Source organism: Anolis carolinensis, chromosome 3, assembly GCF_035594765.1.
Source record: "Anolis carolinensis isolate JA03-04 chromosome 3, rAnoCar3.1.pri, whole genome shotgun sequence".
Lineage (NCBI taxonomy): Eukaryota > Metazoa > Chordata > Lepidosauria > Squamata > Dactyloidae > Anolis > Anolis carolinensis.
Genome location: NC_085843.1, coordinates 101,957,576 through 101,980,613, shown reverse-complemented (window position 1 = coordinate 101,980,613; position 23,038 = coordinate 101,957,576). Strand labels below are relative to the sequence as shown.

Below are 23,038 nucleotides of genomic sequence, written 5' to 3'. Positions count from 1 at the left end.
TTTTAAGAAATATTATTTCCCATTATAGCTAACCACAAGCCATTCAGTAGATGAGATCTATTGGCTAGATGACAACTATGCTGTGTACTCAACCATTTCCCATGCACTTACAGCATTTTAAAGTTGAACATAAAGACTATATTCTTCACATCCTGCTGACTGCAAAACAACTGCATGCAAAACACTTTTAAACTGATGATATTTCACATAATGGTTTGGGCAAAAAAAGCTTAGAAACATCATAGAGTGAAATCATGACTCTGCCATCAAAAATTGATCCCATGAGAAAAAAACCCAACAAAAACATAGCCTTAAATGTGTAGATGGCAGAGATTTTGCTAACACATTCCATATATTAACATTTAGCCTAAAGAACACCAAATTAAAAGTATTAAGGCTGCTATCACATGGTTGTTGGATTCTACACCCTCTGTGATGAGCTGTCTTTGGAAAAGTCTGTCTTTTGAAAAGGAGATCTGTACTCATAATTCACCTCAGAATTGCCATGCCCATTTCAATAGGCTTTGCTACTCTAATTTGAGTAGCAACAGTGTTCTGTGATAATGTTGCCTTTTAGTAATATTCCACTGCAGTTGAGGAACATTTCCCAGTAACTGTCTTTGGCAAGTAACTTTGTTGGTTGCTGGCCCCAAAGAAAACCACATTATTTATGACTGGGTACACATTACACAACCCAACAAAAACATTGGAGTCTCAGTTTTAGGCCTGTTTCTGGGTGAATTTGACTTGCTGATTCTGAAGATTGCATTGGAGAAACCTGATCAGCTCTAGTTTCTTAGATATGGTTATCATGGTTTTCTGGGTGAGCAGAGGGCAACTGGTATATGGGATACATTCTATATCTCAAAAACTAGAGCTAATGGAGGGGGAAGTGGTGCCATTTTTGGAATCAGCAAGTCAAATACACCCAGAAACAGGTTTAACATTTCAGGTACCAAAATGTGTGTTGGCAGTGTTATACCATAGCCTCACTGATGAGTTTGTAAGTCATTGTTACTCTGGTCTTCTCTAACCTGATAACCTCCAATGTCTTTTATTACAACTCCTATTACCCTCAGGTGGAAAACTGGTGGAACTACACATGTTGGAATGGATATCCCCATCAGGACGGAACTGCCATCCAATTAAGCTAAAAAGGCAGAATGGATTTGTACTTTATTAGTTGCAGTCAACAATTGGTGGGTTACACTCAGTCAGTCAATGGTCACAAGTTTTGGGACTTGTACGTCAAAACATCTGTAGGGCACCAAATTGAGAAAGGTTGCTATATATAGACGGTGACTCACGATACAACCAAACCTTGCTCTTTAATCAAAGATTCTCCTTGGGAATGAAAGAAATGTACTGATTTCTCATGCATTAAATATTAAATGACGCACAGTGTTTTACACTGTGATCTGAAGTATATGTGAACAAACCTTCAGGGATTCTTTTGCAAAGTTTCTCAGTGTAGAGTCCTTTCTTTCTGGACCCTGAAGCCTGTCTCAGGCATCTGTAGTAGAGTGTAGATTAAGAGTGCTTGAAGCATAACAGAAAGATAAAAAACATTTCTAATACACAAAGCTTGTTTTGAGTCCTACTTTTAGAGTAAGGAACTGGTAAAAATACCTCTGAGTATTTTTTGCTTTAGTAAAGGCTATGAAATTCATGGGTTTGGCAAAAATAGACAGAAACCTGAAGGCACGCACGCACGCACACACATGCACACACACACACAGGAAAATATATATTAAAATTTATTGAAATATGAATGATAAAAAGACTTACCTCAGTATTTATCAAATTGGAAATACTTGGATTTTGGATTGTCATTGTATTTTTAAAAATAAGAATGGAACGTAACAATAGAAAGTCTTAAGAGATTCTTCCATTTTCAGATTTAAATTTTTATTCTTCTTGTCCTTGCCTCCTCAATCTGCATATTAAATGAATTTTAAGTTTTTATTTTATAAGCCTAGTCCAATAGGTGAGTAGGTGCAATTATTAACTTCTTCTCAAGGAAAGCTTTTGAGACCTAGCAGTTCTTGTTGGTTTCTTAAACCTGCAAGGGTAGACTGTTTTTCCAACATACTTTGCTGTATGCCACAGTTCTTATCCAGAGATGAGAAAATTCTACTGGTTCTCTCTCTGCTCCCCTATTTCTTTTTTTTGTTATCACTGTTGTTATCTATATTTCTGTCAAAACCAAACAATCCAACTATCTCATTTTGTCTTGGACTCTTCTAAAATTAGCAAGCAAGCATATACATATGTTGTCCCTTTCCATATGTCTCTTGCATGCACATTCCCCCTCTGGCATTTTGAGCTTGACTGACTCTCATGTACTACTGTAAACTCATGGCTTATTTATGCTCAACAATTCAAAAATTATAGAAATAAAAACCTGAAATGTATAAAATCATGTATTCTTGTTTGGTAGATTTTTATTCATTGTGGCACAAGATATAATTTAAAGACGTCACTGGATAAGTAACTGCGTCAAAATTAAGACAAGTGTATTTATAAGAATATTATAGACATATCTTTTCCTTGTGAAGGGAGGAAAAAACTTTGAAGTAGCAACATATTGCCATCTGCTGGCCCCAAACACTTTTGCAGTTAAGCTATGACTTGCACTGAAACACCAATTCTTTTTTTAAAGACAGTATGACACTTTTGGTATGATTTCTTCTGGAATTTTTATGTGGGATCCTACAAATACTTGTTCAATGTACAGCAAGGGTATCCCCTTAATTCTGATTGATTCAGGATTTCAGAAATAAGAAATGACTTATTTCAGTTTCTGATTTGGATTCCAGTTTGCTTTAAAATTATATATTTATAAATATATATTATATATTGTGTATACAAAATTGCATTAGTTCTGGAATGGCAAAAAGATCTTTGGGATTTCTTGATGTTTTCTTTAGGCACGGCCTTTCTTCTGAAGGATTAACTGAAATTGCTTTCTAATAGAGTCTAATATATATATTTTTATCATATTGCATCAAATCTTAACATATTGCATCAAATTTTTAATTTTTATTTGCACTTCCGCCTCTAACTTGCTCACTATAAAATATATGGCTTTTAATGTTTCTATTCCACATTAGTGTTCTTCATAGTGAAAATATATGTCTCCCACAAACAGGTTAGTTTAAAAGCACAGAAACCAGCTTGTGCACTTCAAAGAGAGCCTCAATACATGTTGTGGTAATATTACTAAGTGCAGTGATTAAAATAATTCTTTTTCTTTAAAAAAGCAGTCAAAAGTTGTTTTCTCTTGCATATGAAAATACCATTGTACAAAAAAGAAGACTTTTTGCAGAATATACAATCATCTGAATGGCAGATACATAAATATATCTTAGCAACATCAAGGCTGCAGTTTTTATCATACACGCAGCTTATATTGTACGGAGTGGTTAGGCCTTGAATTGTTATCGCATTTTTCCTTCTTATGACGATTACAAGCAAGAACCAAATTCATAAATTTTACAGTGCTACTTAAAAAAAATTATAAAGTGAACATAGGGGGTTTTTTTGTTGAAAAAACAAACAAATGGCATCTCATCTGCTTGGTATAAAACAAAGCTGGAATTTGGTCCCCAGGCTTGTTCTTCCTTTGGCTGTGAAAAAGCAATGGCACTCCAAGTGGAATTCCCCACTCATACTAGTGTTTCAGGGAGAGAGTCTGGATTATCAGGTGATAAAATTTCCCAGATTTGCCATCGATCCCTTTGCCAGTCATGCCAGTCTGGCTCTGATAAATGCTTATGGTTCTGCTCGCTCTCTGGGGCTGAAGCCCTCCTCTCTTTTTGCTCTTGTTGCTCCTCACATAGGGTTGCCTGCTCAGGCACTTGAGTCATTATTCTTGCTCCTATGGTCCCTGAATGGGAATCTGGCCTCCGAAGCCTCCACAATGGATTCTCAGTTGGAGAGGCAACAGGCTGCAAGGTGCAAGTTGGCTTTGCCTTGTCAGGATAAGGTGGTGGCGGCCTATCTCTCCGCATTACTTCAGCTTGCCTCAAGTACAAAGGTTTTCCCGTGTTGTGCAAACAAGCTGCATCTGAGTCTTGTTCTGTAAGGTGTTCTGTGTTTCCCGCAGAGAAATGCTGCTCTGGATTGGACTGGCTGGAATTCCTTCTGCTGACCTCCATTTGTGGGGTGCTGCAAACCCGAGAGAGGGGGGGATGTGGGCGACATTCAGGTAGGGCGGCTGCAGTCTGGCTCCTTCGGATGGCTTGCCTCCCGTGATCTAATTCTGTGTTGCTCCCCCGCCACTGGGATGAGGGCAGTGACAGGTTTCCTTGAGAAAGAGAGCACTGCCCTGGCCGCAGCGAACTGCTTTCAAAGATGTCTCCATGGGACCCTGCAGAATGATAATCAGTAATGAGGCATGTATGTGGTTTTTACAGCTAGGATATTACATTATGAATAGATAATAAAACTGACCATTTCATGTAATTCAAAGTTAGCTTCCAACTGCTGCCGCCAGACAACAAACTCTCACAAAAACAGGGTTGTTGTGTGTTTTTCAGGCTGTATGGCCATGTTCCAGAAGTATTCTCTCCTTACGTTTTGCCCACATCTATAGCAGGCATCCTCAAAGGTTTTGAGGTATATGGAGAAACTAAGCAACTTCCACCCTGTGGAAGTTCCAGGGTGGATGAAAGAATTCTCGTCTGTTGGAGGCCAGTGTAAATGTTGTAATTAAAAAATTCAAAAATCCGAACAGTAAATAAGGAACACTCTGAAAACAGAGGCATTCCAGACCTGAATCAATCAGGGGCGGCTAACAACTCTGAACAAAGGATTCCCCCAGGCCGGAACATGAGGCTTGCAAGGCCATTTAATGCTAATCAAGGTGATTAATTAAAGAATATTTCTGGAACATGGCTATACAGCCCAGAAAACACACAACAATCCTGTGACTCTGACCTTGAAAGTCTTCGACAACACATCTCACAAAAACATGCAAAAGAAAGCCTTTAATACACATCAGTGCTCTGTGGCTTGTATAATCACTATCCGGGTCTCACAACTGGTTCTATCTGTACAGCAAAACTACTTTCTTAAATACCTGTTTGAAACTGCATTAAACGGTCAGCATAGATGGGATTAGAGATAGGACTATTGCCTTTTAATATAACATTGCCATTGTTTGCAAGCTATTCTATATGGCTGATCCAAGTGCCTAAAGCAAGTTGTTATTTTGGCACACAAAGCAGAAAATCTCAGAAACACCTTTCCTCCTCCTTGGTAGCAAAAACAGAACAGGAGCAACAAATTAAATTACTGCACTCCCACTTTTCTTTCAGAACACCTAGAACCTGCTACTGACAAAGGTTATCTCAACCAAACTACTCAAAGGTAGAAATGGCCCAGTGTTTTCCTAGAGCTGGGAAGGCTTAGATAGAAACTAGGAAAATTCAGGACTCCTCCCTGCTTTTTCCAAGTACATTTTTCTGTTTTACAGGTGCATAATTCAAAACTTTAATGGGTGTTAGGGGAAAAAAATATGACCAAATATTTTCTTCTGGAATAAGTGAGATGATTTAAAGACAAGGCTTAACTAATCCAGAATGTCAGTAGCTGAGATGACACATTTTGTTAAACATGGATAAATGAACCTGTGAATCTGGGTGCAACAGATACTTGGGACATACTGCGACCGATATAAGTTGCATTTTATGACACAGAATTTGGATAACACTGTGACAAGGCGGCGGAAAGAGTGAAAGCCAAAAACCATGTTCATGAAGGAGAGGCAGTGTTTTTAGGGGGAAGAAGGGAAGCGAAGAAAAAGAGGGATTTTCCAAATTGGTTTACAGAAGTGTTAAGGTCTTACAACAGTGGTTCTCAAACTGTGCTCTGGGGAGCACTTGAGTCTTTGTGAGAAGTGGTCAGGAGCTCTGCAGGTGTAGCACCCCCCTGGAGTATCTGCTATTATTATTATTATTATTATTATTATTATTATTATTATTATTATTACAAAGACTGGATGTCCACCTGTTGGGGGTACTTTGTGTTTTTACTGCATGACATAAGGGGGTTGGACTGGATGTCCCTAGGGGTCTTCCACTGAAATACTGTTACATTTATTTTAGTTTAAATTGCTCTTCATTTTAATTATTGTATTTTTTTGCACTGTGTGAAGTAGTTCACACAAACACTCTCCATGGCCCAGCCCATGCCACACACACATACACACACATTATATATAATATAATATAATATAAATTTCTTGGGACTCCATGAGAAACTTTGCTTCAAAAAGGGCTCAATGGCTGAAAAAAGTTTGAGAACCCCTGTTGTAAAATATAGCTCCTTGAATTTTGCTGGTTGTTGCCTTCTCCAGATCCATTTGTTCCATTCTTTCTGCAGCAGGGGCTGCTGGTAGCAATTTCTTGGATTTGCACTAGGGCTCTTCCAAATAATTTTCTTTTTTGAAATAATAGGAGGGGTTTGCAGGTTAGATTTTTTTTCTTGTTTTAATTCTTGTTTCTAGAGTTATTGTGCACACTTGCCATTTTAATGATTCACCATGGCAACTGTAAGAAAATGTAAGTGAATAAAAAGGAGTAGGAAAGAATGGTACTTTTTTCTGTATATCTCTGATTTTAAAAGAAACTTACTAAAAGGTAAATATAAGATATTGTAGCTGGTGCAAGGAATTGTCTAAAAACACCCAAACAACAGACATTTTTCCATCAATCCCTTTGGCAGAAATATTGTTTGGATCACTGTTTGGAGAAATGTTGTTCTAAGGTTAAAAAAAATCCCAAGAACTACAATAACAAATATCTTGAGACATTTATCTAGAAGAGCACAGAGCTAAATCGTGGCCTGTTTTATTTTCATTTTTCTTCTCCTTGCCTTCCCTCTAGTGGACATTGATAGGACTGCAGTAAATCCAAGCCCTCTTAAAATCAAGAAGGCTTTTTCTGTCTTAGACTACATAGGACTTATGCTGGCTGTCCCATCATAAAAAAAATCAGAAATCCTCATTTGCTTTCCTTTTTGCTTTTATCACAGAAAGCTGGGCACTATCAGTTTAAGGAAGGAAGGAAGGAAGGAAGGAAGGGAGAGGAGGGTTGTTCATTCTGACAAGAGCTAGTAAGCTCCTATTCACTGGTGGTGATCTAAACTCAAACCTGCTACAATAACCCCCTTGTGAGTTAGCCCACTTTAGGGATATCAAAAATTGTCAGACACCTCATTCAATCATATACGAGCAAACAAGACTGGTGGTCTCGTGAATGGCAATCAGTGTTATCATTCCATGCAACATAAGACACTAAAATTAAAATAATGTACTATTTTTTTTAAAAAAAAACAGCTAAGCATGCAACATGCAGTGGTAAGCATGACTAAAGTGCCACAAAATGTATACCTGCAATGTCTGTATCTTTGCTACCACTTTTCAACGTTGAATGCCAGGTTCCCCATATGTCAAAATAGTCTTCTGAAACATCTACAGGGTAAGGAAGAATATGAGGGAGATTATCTGGTAAGAATTCTTCAACAGAGATCTGAATAAGGACAATGGCCAGGATCCCAATAACCTTTTAGCCTCATCTTCAAAGGGTTCAAGCTAGCACAATAATTTTATTTATTTGTTCCTCCCTTTGAACAGCAGATTCCCATGCTTTATCACAACTTGCTTTTGAAACTTTACAACGTCAGGGTGAACAGGCAGTGCCTTTCCAGGCCAAACTCTCAGACTTACAAAACTATTTTACAGCACTGGAATTCTGTTCTAAACATCCTCAAGAAAAATATTTGTCTTTTTCAAGATTTCTAAAAGTAAGTAAAGACTCAAGATGAAACTATGTTATAATTGTAATTGTAAAAACGATTTGATGACGTATAACAGACAGACCTGGATCACGACTCAAAATGCACCTTCTAAATGTATGTTTCCATGGATATTTTAAAATTAATGTTCAATTGTTTTAACGGTAATTTGTTTTAAAAACCAAGTTGTTCAGCATCTAATGATTGCTAATTGTAAGGCTGCCTGAGTCCCCCCGCCCCTCGGGGGTGAGAAGGACAGGATATAAATGCTCTAAATTGCTTAGATTTTAGCTGTTTTTGTAAGTCACTCCAAGCCCTGGGGGAGTGTTTTTGAGATTTTTTAAAAAGATATTTTAAACATGTTTTTAAATTGTTAGATTTTAGCCTTTCTTGTAAGCCGCCCCGAGCCCTAGGGGAGTTTAAATAATATAAGTTTAAATAATAAATAAATAACAAAATAAATAAAATACTAGTGTTCTGAATCTATGTGCCATAGATGGGAATTGTGCAGCTTTCCAGATGTGGTTATAGCTACTCTGAACAACATTAGTCAATACAGTGAATGCTGAGGACTGTTAAAAGTTGCAAACTAAAATATATTGAGAGCTGCACAATTCCTATCCCTGCTATATTCAACATCTCAGTAGTAGCTCTTTGAAGACCTTTGTAAAGGTGTTATATGACTGATGCTATATTATGTGTATATTTTACAACATTTAAGACCTTAAAGCTTGTATATTAGAATGAAGAATGGCAAGAAGTGTACTCTGTGATCATTGCCTTTACAGAGTTAAGAGCATATGATGAAGCCAGTTCTGGGAGTTCAGCCACCTATATATCAATAATAGAATAAATGGAAAATATAAGAGAGTCTAGCTGAAGGGGTTGGACTATCCTCCCTGCAAAAAGTGTACTTAATTGGTACAATAGTTCTTAATCATGTTGACCCATATATGATGTGATCATCCGAAGACCGGTAGTCAGAATAATGATATATCATTAAAATGTCTATCTGATTGATGGCACTTTAAAAGGCCAGTAAAATTTAATTTTCAATTGGATGATGTGTGATATTGAACACATAAATGATTACATGTCTGGTCTAGTTGGCTAATAAAAAAATACCACTAAAACATTACTCTTTTTAGTTGAACAGAAGACCAGTAGCTATTATTCCTAACAGGTAAATAGACAGGAAGAGCCTGAGATAGTATAAAAGAATGTCCAAATGACAGAAATAGTAAGCAGTGTGTAACTGCTTCAACTACTTATACGGTTGCATATAAACAGCTACCTAACATGCTGTTCTTATGAAAATTACCACACCCAATAATACTAGTAATAGTTAGGCTATTGGACAAATGCCTGTTATTGAAATGTGCAATGGGTGCCTCAGGTCTGGATATGTGCAAAATTTGTGGTTTTGTCCCTGGATCACTGGAACTATATTAATTTCATAATTTAGTCCTAACAGGGTAGTTCTCATAATCAGATGCCAGGATACTTTGAAGAAATTCCCCTCTTACAAAATGGAATAAAATGACCATTTTAGAAATGGAAAATTTTCTATGGAAAAGTTAGAATGCTACTCTGTAGAGTTAAAAAAAAACCAGGGCAATGCCACTGTGCATACTCATCATACCTTTCCCAAGCCATGATCCAAGGGAATTTTCTCTTGATTTTGGTTGAAAATTGCTAATCAACGTGCATTGTTCTGGTACTTTAAACAACTTCTCAGAACTGTGAGACATGTCTTCTTGCATTGCCAAAAGAGACCGTTCAGAGAGCACTGGGGAATTGTTGTCATAAGGTGAGATGTCGCCACTTGAGGCTCTATTTGAATCTATGGACGAATGTCTGCCTTCCATGGAGAAAGAACCTTCCGACTGGAGCGCTTCTGGGCTTCTGATAAAAGCATACAGTAATAAAGTTCAGCCTCTTAAAAGCTGTGCATGTCAACAACATTTGGACAAGATACAATCATGGATGCTGGAAGGAGTGCATTTTTATAACAAACAATGATGTGAACGTTTTTCACAATACATAAGTAAAAACTCACTACCACAATATATTGAAGACAACAACCACAAATCAATACATATTGCAATGAAAGTGCTTTCATAAAATGAACTGAAGACAGAGCTAACTTCTTGTGTTACATAGATTGTTTTCTTTACCATGAGATTATTTTTGTTAATGTGTTTAAAATGATTTTTCTATAAGGGCATACTCCAGGTTTGTGTATGTTCCATATACACAGTCTGGTAAATTACTAGAAAAGAAATATATGAATAATAAAGCAAGGTAACACAAGAAATGTTGAGGGTGGGATGGAAGAACACTCTACAAACACCTTGCAAACTTCTTAAAGTACCTTACCTTAATAAGATTTGTGACCTTCTAGATCTTCTCAAATGAAAATTCCAAAGAACTTAAAACAGGCCACTGCTGCTTTATATAAGATTTAACAAGAAAGCTTTCACAGCAAGAATTTTGATTTTAAGTTTAAATGATAGCTTGACTTTATGTTACTGTCCTGCTGGAGAGTCAGCTTCTCATCCTTGTAAGTCCAGGGGTAAGGAAAATCCAGAACTAAACAGTCATCACAGTAAGCTACAGCAGCAAGCAGCGTCATAGCAATGCCCAGTATGGCTGTATGTTTTCATCCTAACAGAGCTGTATTAAATCAGGCAAGCTTTCTTTTGTATTCCCATCAAGACAAAAAAGAGAAATGTTGAGGCTATTAGCTAAAAGTAACAACAAAGACTACATTCATAATGCTTCCAATATAAAGGGCAAACAGCACTCCCAACACACATTTCATATCCTTTATATATTGTCTCAGGGCAATCATCATGAGAAAGAGGTATTGAGCAGTTCTTACACACTTCTCTATGGAACGAGTGACTTCCACTGGCATGCATGTGCTCAATTCACACTGCAGAGTTTCAATCTTTTTCATTGAATTGATCTACATTTTAAATCCACCATCAAGTATCGTCAGTATAATTCCAAGAGTATAAAAGTGGGTATACATTTTAGTGGTTTACTGAGTTGGTAACTAGATTTTTATCTCACTTATTTTTGGTTCCAACTTCTCATCTGGGGAAAGGCACAACCCAAACAATTTGTAGCCTATTCTATTCAAACTGGAATAGAAACAGGCCATGTCTAAAGAGAATAACATTTCCTGCATGCTGAACAAATGCCCCTCTAATCTTCTAGCTCAACTCCTTCCCATAGCTTAATGGTTGCTGCTGAAAACATGCTAGCAAAAAATGTGATTTCTTCTTAAGGAAACATGTTGTTTAAATTTTTTTTTCTTGAGGGACAAATGACACTGAAAAAACAAGTAAATATAAGAAAAGTACCAACTTATTTTCCAAATTAATAAAGAAGTTCTTATGAAAGTCAACTGCAGCTGCCAAGTTATAGGCAAATTATCTATGATTATATGTAATGTTCACCCATGAATGTATTCAAAAACAAACTCAAGCACTTACATTCATTTAATATACTTGGCAGTATTACTGAAACTTTAATATTTGCATCATTGGAACCCACTAGAATCAAGCAATATGGACTTGTGATCAGGTCAGCTCTTGTATGTGTTGGTTTCAATGGAATGGAGATGTCATAATCTGCTAGATCCCAATCAGCAAACCCAGCTGACTTGAAGATTTTGGCAGCTCCTGTTTACGATCTTCATTGTTCTATCAATTAAGCAAATTAGGAAATAGTAAAAGTAAAGGTTTCCCCTGCCGTTAAGTCCAGTCATGTCTGACTCTGGGGGTTGGTGCTCATATCCATTTCTAAGCCGAAGAGCCTGCATTGTCTGTAGACACCTCCAAGGTCATGTGGCCGGCATGACTGCATGGAGTGCCGTTACCTTCCTGCCAGAGCGGTACCTATTGATCTACTCATATTGGTGACAACTGCTAGATTGGCAGGAGCAGGAGCTGGAGCTAACAGCGGCCGCTCATGCCGCTCCCGGGGTTTGAACCTGGGACCTTTCGGTTTGCAAGTTCAGCAGCTCAGCTCAGCACTTTAACGCACTTTGCCACCGGGGCTCCAAATTAGGAAATATGTATGTCTAAACTGGGATTTCCATACTTTTAGAGAATGGTTGATTAATCGTTATATAATACATTAAATCAGAATTCCATTTAACATTAATGTAGAGAGAACCAGCTGCAATACACCTGCTTTTCACGAATCCATACCACTCAATATGCCAAGCAACCTGTGGGTTTTAAATTGCACAATTAATGTATTAGAAAATCATTTTTGTTTTGTAATTGTATCAGCAACACAAACAATTGCAACAATAAAGACTATAAATAGTCACCTCTCTTATAAAAGAAATACAGCAGAGTCTCAATTATCCAAGCTAAACGGGCCGGCAGAAGCTTGGATAAGTGAATATGTTGGATAATAAGGAGAGATTAAGGAAAAGCCTATTAAACATCAAATTAGGTTATGATTTTACAAATTAAGCACCAAAACATCATGTTATACAACAAATTTGACAGAAAAAGTAGTTCAATACACAGTAATGCTATGTAGTAATTACTGTATTTACGAATTTAGCACCAAAATATCATGATATATTGAAAACATTGACTACAAAAATGCATTGGATAATCCAGAACATTGGATAAGTGAGACTCTACTGTAGTAGGTTTGACATCATAGTAATTCACAGCTTATTATTTTTCTTTTAAATCTTTGCTAACAAGATTTTGAGACTAGAAGCTTTCGAATAATCCCAGGAAATAAAATACCCATTTGTAATTAAAGGAAACAAGTTACTCACGATGACTGAGATGCTTTCCTCCTCAGCAAATAGTCAACAACATCAGGGTCAGTCTCAAGCAGACTAATAAGAACTTCATTTTGAAGGTCAGCGGGGACCTATATGTGAATGAAAAAATTAGAGAGGTAAGTACATAAACATGCAGCACTGCATTGTTTAGACCAAGGTAAATTGTCATTAAAGTAAGACAAAACACCTAAGAATAGCAGATCACTAACTGTAAATTGCTATTTCCATAGCATGTACACATAAATGCTGCAAGTCGCTTCTGGCAGCCAGCACACCAACGTCTTAAATCAAGAAACAGTTTTCTAAGATCTACAGAGATACTCGCAGGAACACCTCAGCAAGCGAGAGTCCAGAAGTGGCAGGTTAGGACCCGGAACTGCAATCAGTGGCTGAGATCGAATGAGAAACTCCCTCCTGGGCATACAGAAGACTGGGCGGCTTGGAAGGCGCTGAAGAGACTGTGCTCTGGCACCACGAAATGCCGAGCCAATCATATGAAATGGGGCTACAAAGTGGAGTCCACGAAATGTGAGTGCGGAGAAGAGCAAACCACAGACCACCTGCTGCAATGTAGTCTGAGCCCTGCCACATGCATGGAGGACCTTCTTATAGCAACACCAAAGGTACTCCAGCTACTGGTCAAAGGACATTTAGCATAATGCCAAGTTTTAAACTTTGTTTTTAAATATATTACAACTATACCTTCAGTTTTACTTCTGATACAAGAATAATAATAATAATAATAATAATAATAATAATAATAATAATAATAATAATCTTAATAATAATCTTAAATATAGTTTGCTGTGAGTAGTATTATTTTATTTCTTTGCCATCAACTCTCCTTTTCCTTTCCTCTTATATGGTCCAGATCTGGCTTTCACAACTCTCTTTGGAAGTGGCTTTGAAGGAATATTTACATATTTCCTTTCATTTACAAAATTGGAAAGTCTAGAAAGATGTGCAGGTTGAGGTTAGGATGGAAGTGTGAGATGAGGAATGTTATCTCCGAATGGTTATCCAATTTCTAATGAATGGTTTAAGACATGGCCTTGTGTGCTCTTCAATGTTCAGAACTTGACTGTGATACTTAGACCATTATTCTTTCACCTTCTCTTTGTTAAATGGCATGTATTCCTGGTATTTGAAGGAATTTATGCACTCATCTGTTTAAATTATTTCATGCTGCAGTGAATCCTTTTGATTACATCTATGGTTTCTGTACATAAGGCTAGATATCCCTATGCACTTTCTATTATTTAAATGAAGAAAATAAACAGATTAATTTCATCGCTCTTGAGTAGTACACATTTGCAGGACCATTCACAGCCAAATTTTTTTCTTGTTGAGACATGGTCTAGAGTCCAGATAATAGAATCCTACATACCATATTAAATGTGGCAGGCATATAAAATGTTTCTAGTTTACAGAGGTCTATGTGAAGCATATAAAATGTTTCTAGTTTACAGAGGTCTATGTGAAGCATATAAAATGTTTCTAGTTTACAGAGGTCTATGTGAAGCATAGTAGGGGCTGCCCCTGAAGACAGCCCGGAAACTCCAACTGGTTCAAAGATCGGCAGCCAGATTTAAGCACTTAAAACCATGTATGGCTCAACTTCATCCCACAGATTAGATCACCATGACAGATGATCCACAATTTTATCACACATTTCTAGTGAAACAAGTTTAATGCAGCCCTAGTTATATAAATCTTGGAAACTACTTGTTGAACATACCTATCTTCCAGGTTGCGATGCTGCAGCTTTATAAAAAAAATAGTGTAATTGATATTTGACTATTTACTATTGTGCTAAAATCACTAGCAGATTGTTGGTGCTGATCCATCTAGGAAATGAAAACAATCGCTCCCCATATTATGTATTACTCCTGACAAATAGAATCATCTTGACCTGACAGTAAACCCATGCAGTAGGCCAAATATCACATTCTGTTCTATTGGATTTTATTTTGCAGATCTTGCTCCAGTTTCAGTGCTGAAGCCATTCACAGCTGGAAGAGAGAAAACTTGGCAGCACCACATTGAAGCTGTACACTCTGGGCCCATGCTCTTGGCCAAATGTTTCTCTATTTGAAACTAGTTGATATATCAACATCTTAACTATAAACAGTGCTCTGGATTCTTCCTACTCGTTTAAAGCATTAAAAACAATTTGCTGCTGATTTTATGTGGAGCTATGAAGAGGTTGTTACAACAAAATCAGCAAGGCCATTTCTATTAAACTATCACCCCAGAAATCACAGCATATAATCACAGCATATAACAATTTCTGGTGAATGAGATAAGCAACTGAAATAAGACCACCACTTTACCGTGTCCTTTTTGTAAATGGAGAAGCAAGCTCAAACAGCTTGATATAAATATGCTCTCAAGTATAAGAAGCAATTTGGGGCAGAGGTAGCCTAAGAAGGAAAACATTGGCACAAACAGGACACATCTCTCCAGAGAAGTTTTTTTATTGTACGTATCTGATGTCAAACTGACACACATCCACAGTGCTCTCTGATTATAAATATGTCATTTGAAATGGTATATTGTTCCTTTGCATCCAGCAAGCCACTTAGCTTGGCCTTTAGAGCTGCAGGATATTTATCAGCAAAACAGCTCCATGAAAAAAACCATAAATAAATCTGTACTACTCATTTTAAACAACAATACAAACTGACATGAAAAAACAGATTAAGGCTATTAGAATCAAAACAATCCGCAGGCAGATTATTCATCTTTAAGCCCAGCAGCCAGTAATTTATGGCTCTCCAAATGTTGCTAGACTGAAAGTCACATCATATTTCACTATTCATTATGTTGCCTAAGGCTGATGGAAGCCATGTTCCAACATTTGGGGAGCCACTTTAAACTTGTTTACTTGTTTCATATATTTAATATTCTGCCCTGTTATTGGAAATTATATGGTTCAAAAATGTAATAGGTTAAGCTTTATGGAGTTCATAGAGCTATAACTGGACAGTATGACTTCATATTTTAGAAAAAGAAAGGTTTGTATTAATTGAAATAGGTTTCTTGGAATCTAATAATTTCACATGCTCATGCTACGAATGTGCATTCCTTTTATGTGATCACATAATAGAAAATGTCTAAGAGATGTCCATGAAACACAAACAAACACATTCAAGCAGCAAATACAACAACTGTACTTGTGCTAATTCATGGAAATTTGTTGCTGGCATAAAATACTGAGAAAAGTAAACATTGAGGAGATAGGCTTCAGTGAAGCACAATTGTGATGAAGGATGTGTGTTGTTCATATGTTCCATTTGCTGCACAGAAAACTGTCAGTGTGGGAAGGCTTCAACAGTTGCTTTACTCATTTTTAACAACTCTTTAGTTGCCACTTCACTTTGTGTTATACACTGTGACTCACATACAAATTACTGTACTTTCCTATTTCTAAAGTACAGTATACTCAGTACAATTTTCTACTAATCATTAATACCATAATGATTTTGAAAAAATATGTGTCAAGTACAAGTTTACATTTCTATTCTTTTTTTCCTAGATGAGAAAGCTCTTGTTCTTACAGGTCCCCTTTACATGCAGAATCTGTATCAATGCAAACTAAGAAAGTCTTCACTTACCATGAAAAGCATTTCATAGTTTTCAACCATCTTCTGCACCACAGTAATAATTGCATTACTTTCTTCAGCACGTGCTGTACTTTGAACTGTGAATTCTTTGTCTGTTGTCTTCTGTTTATGCAACAGATTAGGTCCAAATATAGTAGCTAAGTTGAGTGATGTCATTTTGTTACCAAGAATCTATGGGAGAAAACAGCAAAAATGTGTTCTTTACTCTTGAAGTAGCTACCTAGTAGTGTTGTGCATTTGTATGGAATTGCTATCTGTTTCTGTATGTTCCATTTGTATGGCCCCAGTTTCATTTTTGGATGCCACTTCCAAAAATGGGTGCCTATGCAAATAGAGTTTCGAAAAAGGTCTGAAACAAAACAAATATTTTTGTGCCTGCCAGGGCTGCAGGCCCTGGGAAGCACCGGTGCTTCTCTCTTCCCCCTTAACTGTGTAAAGCAAAGGAAAAAAACTGTACTGTAACATCAGCGTGTGTGGACGCGGTGCATCTTCAGGGTCTGGGACATGCACACGTTTTGGGCCTGCTGACCAGACGCATTCTCCTTGGAAAAAGACTACATCTGATGAGCAGGCCTGTCAGCAGGTCCTGAAGTGGAGCACCAAAATAGCATATCTTACTCGATGCTTCGCTTCAAACCAAATGCCAAGCGCATCTCCAGGGTCTGAAGTGGAGCGCCCAGTAAGATGCACTATTTTGGCGCTCTGCTTCAGGGCCTGCTGGTAGGCCTGCTCGCCAGATGCAGTCTTTTTCCAAGGAGAGTGGTGAACAGGCCCAAAACGCGTGCGCGCACCAGACCTTGAAGATGTGCTGTGTCCGCACATGCAGATGGAGTTATAGTAAGGTTTTTTTCCTCCTTTGCTTTACACAGTTAAAGGGGGGAGAAGAGAGAAATGCCCTGGCAGGCATGAAAATCAGATGACAAACAGTTACCATTCCCACTTTTCATTCGTTTCACTGGTGTTTCTGAACCAGAGGGGGGTGTACAGTTTCGTCCATTCCGAATAAACAAAACAGTATGAAAACATGAATGAAACGGATGAAACAGTAACCGAGTACAAGTCTACTTCCGAGTACTTTGTTTAGGCTACATTTCTTTTCTTAACCACATTAGGAATTTGCATTGTTTCAGGATCTTGAATAGTCTGCCATAAAAGTGTACATTCCTAATTTGTTCTAAGTCTGTCAACACAATTTCATTTTTCAGTCTTAGCTTGTCATCAGTGTAGCCATATCCATCAAACAATGAAAACTGAGGATCATCAACACAACCATGGTATTTTAGAATATGAAGCAATTTACGAGTTGATTCACCCATTACACTTATCTTACAAAGGGTGCTGAAAAGGCGCTCTTTACAGTTGTTTTGCAATGTCCACGTTATGCAGTATAAATACCATTTCATGTGGTGAGTTTCTACTTCTATATTAGTGATTGATGGAAAAATAAAAGTTCTGAAATGAAAACTTCTCAGCAGGTGCAACATCACAAAAGAAGCACCATGCAATTTTAAAGAGGTAAGAAATTTTGCCAGTAGCTAATTTAATGACTAACCTAATCACAAAACTGTTGATTAAAATAATAGAAAATCTGCATTCATATTTATTGATAAGGAAAGAATCCTGACTAGATAATTATTGTGAAAGAAGATAAATACAGTACTCTAAATTTAGAGTTATGAATAAGAGTTATTTATTTATTTATTTAACTAGCTGTGCCCTGCTACGCATTGCTATGGCTTATGGGAATTCTTTGTTGGCTAGGTGGAATAGCAGTGAATAGCCTTGCAGCCTCAAAGCAGCCAGGCTTTGAAGCTACAAGGCTATTCAATGGTATTCAAGTTGGCCAACAAAGGATTCCCCTAGGTAGGAAGCAGCCAGGCTGTGATGTTGTAAGGTTACTGAGTGCTATTCAAGGTGGCCCACATAGGATTCCCCTCAGTAGGAAGCAGCCAGACTTTGAAGCTGGAAGGCTATTCAATGCAATTTAAGAGGGCAACAAAAGATTAGTAGCTTGGCACCAGGACTCCTTGGCAGAGAAGGCAGAACTATGAATCCCAAGATTGAATGACATTGCTGCATGGCAGTTGAACTGGTATCAAAATGCAGTAATCCTGCAATGTTGATGAACTCTTAGGCTATGAATAATACAGCATGATCCTGGGCTTTTACAGTGCCGTCACTGGGCCGCCCTGAAACTCAGGGCTGCTCCTAGACCAGCTACAAACTGAATATCTGACCAAAGGGTGTAAGTCCACAAGCCACTGGGCCCCTGGTGAAGGAAAAAAATCCATAGGAAAGCCCTGAGGACAGTTTTCCCCCAATCCAAAGATCGCATGATATATTAGGAATAGTTCCAAATTCTCATTCTTCATAAAAGGTTTCAGAAGGTGGTCACTGACTCCTATCTCTCATTAACATCAGTTACAAGCATCTGCCAAACCTACCAAGATAAGTTTTATTCTCTCTTGCAAACCACCAAAAAAGTCTCACTCCCCAAATCAGATAGATGAACTCCATCATGTCTGGGTAACCCAGGCCTGTGATAGATGATTTCCAGATAAGGAATATAGAAACCTAAACCATTTTAAAGGGCATGCCTTTCCTCGCTGTCAACCTATTTATGAGCAGCAGTGAACATTCCTTGGGCAATATTAATGGGAAATAAGGGCAGACCAAACCAACCTTGTTTTTTGGACAAAAGTCTTGGATTTTTTCAAAATCCTTTAAGGTCTGTATGGTAAGTGCTTTCTCTTTTAGAAGGTTCAGTTTGCTGCCTTTCAGATGGATGAGGCAGGAGGACAGAGTTGGCTCAACAGCAAGAGAAGCCTTAAAGGCAAATGATTTTACGTGTGGCAGAGGTCAACAGAGCTGCCCACTACATAAATGTACTAAGTGGAGGCCCATTGTGCTCCTCATTATTTGCATATGGTGAAGGCCGATTAAGCCATGATTGCTGGTGTATCCATAAGTGTGAATGGTCCATGTATTTCAAGATCTCTACAACACACATAATACACATGATGGAGAAAGAACAGTACTAATATAACAGTGACATTTGGTAGCTGATTTTGAGACAATCATGCAGTTCAGTGGTGCTCAACCTTTGGTTTTCCAGGTGTTTTTGACTTAAACTCACAGAAGTTTAGAATTGTGAGAGCTGAAGCCCAGAACACCTGGAGATCCAAAGGTCAAGAACCACTGATGTAGTTTGTTTGTTTTAGGATCAACATCCCATCCATTCAATTTTCCTACTAAAATGCAACCAGGCACTGGAAAGTGTGCTTTGAAAAATACAAAACCTAATGCAAGCATATACATATATAAATACATATTCAAATACTCCTAGGGAAATAATGACTGCCATTTAAGGCTATACTTTACAAAGTTTCCAAAAATACTGAATACATGAACATTCAAGACCTGATAATTTTATTATTGAATCAAAACTAATTTCGAGACAATGTATTGTCGAAGGCTTTCATGGCCAGAATCACTGGGTTGCTGTGAGTTTTTTGTGCTGTATGGCCATGTACCAGTAGCATTTTCTCCTGATGTTTTGCCTGCATCTATGGTTGGCATCTTCAGAAGTACTGTTGGCAAGTGAAACTATATATCCACAGATATATATATACTCCACTTGCTTCACTGCTAAAAGAACCTCAGAACATGCCAGCCACAGATGCAGGCAAAATGTCAAGGGAGAATGCTACTAGAACATAGTCCTACAGCCCAAAAAACTCACAGCAACTTAATTTAGAAACATTTCAAATCCATTTATATCTAAATATGCATAATTACCATTAAATTACCAATAAATTACCATTTATTTATTTATTTATTTATTTATTTTTACAACTCCTGTGTGGGCATGGATTGCCCCTTTGGCCTTCCTAGAATGATCTTTCACAGTATGTGTCAATGACTAGTGCAGTGATTCCCAACCAGTGGTCCCCAAGAACTAAGATATGGTCTGCAGCCTCACCGTTACTATGCCATTGAATGAGAATAACTGGTCTCGTGAAACTCTCTTATAGTGCCAAGGCAATGGGGATGTTGGGAGGAGAGAGGCTGACTACACACTAAAGGCATGACAACAAGACTGCTGACTGCTGCTTCTCCTCCCCCTCCCTCCCCCTGAGTAGAGTCATTCCATGTGGTGCCTGGAAACAGTGTCTCTGTTTTTAGGCCTGTTCCTGGGGTTATTTGGGGTGGTGATTCAGAAAATTGCACTGGATAGACCACACCCGCTCTAGATGGTCCCTGGTCAAAAAAAGGCTAGGAACCACTGGTCTAGTAGAAGGAGGAATCCACATAAATGGAGCATTCCCAAATTCTACCTCACAGGTGGGAATGACTGCTTCCTTCTTGCATTACTGTTTATAAAGTAGATCTACCAAAAGTTGATTGAACTTGTCTATTTGCTTGATGAAAATAGATGGGTTCTTCTATCCAGCAGCTTTAAAGATCTCCTCTAATGATACAATACGCTAAACTCTACATTAGGACATTCAGCCAAAACATTCACATTGCAGTTTTTCATTTTGCTTTTTCTCTCACCATGGTACATACAGGAAAAAAATGAACTTACTTCTTGGCTGTCTTCGTCTATTCGGTCTTCTGCATGGCTAGCTACAGTGGCGAGGAACTGCAAGAGTCGATGCAAAGTGTCACAGTTGCAGGGAGGGAGAAGAAAAATAAGAAGTTGCAACGTGCTTAGTTGTTCATGAGGCTCTAATACTAAAAAAGAGGAAAAAGGTATTCTAAGGTGTACATTTATAGTGAGGTTCACAAGTGCATTCACTGCTATCAATTAACAAATAGTGGATATTTTATTATTTAATATTCCAAGGATTAAACATCAAACTGTGGTGGTGGTATCTGCCCTCAAGTCAGCTTAAACTTATGACAACGGTATCAAGGAATCTTGGCCCAAAGAAGTCCTGCTCAATGATCAAATACTGCTATGCAACATCATCAAACTGCAACTATATAACTACAGAGCAAATGTTTATGCTGGTCTTAAACTCAGTATTCTAGACATTCTAGAATTTCATCCATGGTTAACATCAGTTCAACATTTTCAGTTGATTTAAAAGTGTTTGAGAAAAAAAACTACTACGAATGACATCTTTGCAACTATCCTTTTTCAATGGCATTTTTGTGATAGCTAATGACTGAAAAAATGGAACAAAATAATAATAATAATAATAATAATAATAATAATACTTTATTTTTGTACCCTGCCTCTATCTCCCCGAAGGCACTCGGGGTGGCTTACATGGGGCCATGTGTGTTAATTTAATGAATCAGGCAACAATAAAATTGCACTGCTTACAGAGAGTGTTGATAAAAGGAGTATAAAGCTCTCGAGTCAGGAGTGGGTCAGGCATGTCACGAAGGAATTCCTTTAGTAAAGCAGCCACATCATGAATGCTATGTTCTTCATCCAACACCACATCTACACCACGATCAAATTCCTCACGTAACTATGGAAATTAATTTGGGGGGGGGGGAGAAATCCCACATTAAAATATGTATATTATACAATTTGAACATGACACAAAAAAGGCTGATGTGTAAAATTATAAGTTTGGACATTCACTAGAATCTGTCAAATCTGACATCTAAGATAATATTGTATGATTGTGACATGGATGCATTACTTCTGTATTATTTGAAGATGAATGGGCATTTGTGTTAATCATACAATCATAGAATAATAGATTTGGAAGAGACCTCATGGGCCATCCAGTCCAACCCCCTGCCAAGAAGCAGGAAATCACATTCAAAGCACCCCTGACAGATGGCCATCCAGGATCTGCTTAAAAGCCTCCAGAGAAGGAGCCTCCACCACACTCCAGGGCAGAGAGTTCCACTGCTGAACAGCTCTCACAATGAAGAAATTCTTCCTAAAGTTCAATGGAATCTCCTTTCCTGTAGTTAAGTACTGAAAAATGCACTGGTAGTATTATAAAGTATTAAATAATATTAATGTTTGCAATGTAGAATTATTACAAGTAATATCACATGTGAAATGCTGCAGTGATGCAAACATAATATTAAGGAAACTAATTTATACTCACAAGTTTAGGAATCTGCCATACAGTGGTTCATTTAATTACAGTTAAAGCAAACTGCATGCTTTTACTTAATTATAATCTTTAACGTAATTAAAATTGGAAGTGGAAGTTTTTGATTTCCTCTTTTTGCAGAGAAGAGAAGGGTAATACATGAACTTAAGGCTTGATACAACTAATGAATCCTCTTGTTGCAAGATTCATGGACTAAGTGAATTTGCAATTGAAAGTTTCCCATGTTTTTAACTTTGTGAAACTGAATGACGAAGATCCTTTTCAGAATCTCATTTCCCCTCTCCCCTTAAAAATATGCATAATTTTCTTTGCAGCACATCTCTCTGGAAATCATTGTATTTCATGCTTCAGGAAAATAGAAAAAAAGATAGGCCTAGTTTGTGGAAGGAGACACTCAAAAGTATGAAAATAAAATTTAGCTAAAGTAAAAAGAAAATAAGCTGGTGTTGGAAAGAAAAGGAAAAATAATTTAGGTATATCTCTAACAATACCACCCATAATGACCAAGAGGTGTTTTACAAGATTGATAGTATCTGGAATCAGCAATTGCCAGATGGCAATTGGAATGCAACTTCAGAAAGAAACACTACTTTTTACTACAAAAATAACTGGAAAATATATATAAAGAAAGAACATAGCTCATGATGACACTTTCAGAATGCATGCTTTTTTTTTTTTTGGGAAAAAAACCTTTT

At 37.5% G+C, this 23,038-nt stretch overlaps 1 protein-coding gene across 3 annotated transcripts in view; it reads right to left on the bottom strand.

Moving 5' to 3' along the window:
• Window positions 1-2,419: 2,419 nt before the first annotated feature.
• arhgap6 (Rho GTPase activating protein 6) overlaps window positions 2,420-23,038 on the bottom strand; it is a 276,724-nt gene continuing 256,105 nt past the window's right edge. For all 3 annotated transcript variants that reach the window (XM_062977254.1, XM_062977255.1, XM_062977256.1), the window contains exons 7-13: window positions 21,587-21,737; window positions 20,840-20,988; window positions 16,243-16,422; window positions 12,617-12,714; window positions 9,443-9,705; window positions 7,397-7,477; window positions 2,420-4,372 (exon numbers count right to left, since the gene is read on the bottom strand). In XM_062977254.1, coding sequence (XP_062833324.1) covers window positions 3,669-4,372; window positions 7,397-7,477; window positions 9,443-9,705; window positions 12,617-12,714; window positions 16,243-16,422; window positions 20,840-20,988; window positions 21,587-21,737 — 1,626 coding nt within the window. In that variant the 3' untranslated portion in view covers window positions 2,420-3,668. The remainder of the gene's footprint in view (window positions 4,373-7,396; window positions 7,478-9,442; window positions 9,706-12,616; window positions 12,715-16,242; window positions 16,423-20,839; window positions 20,989-21,586; window positions 21,738-23,038) is intronic.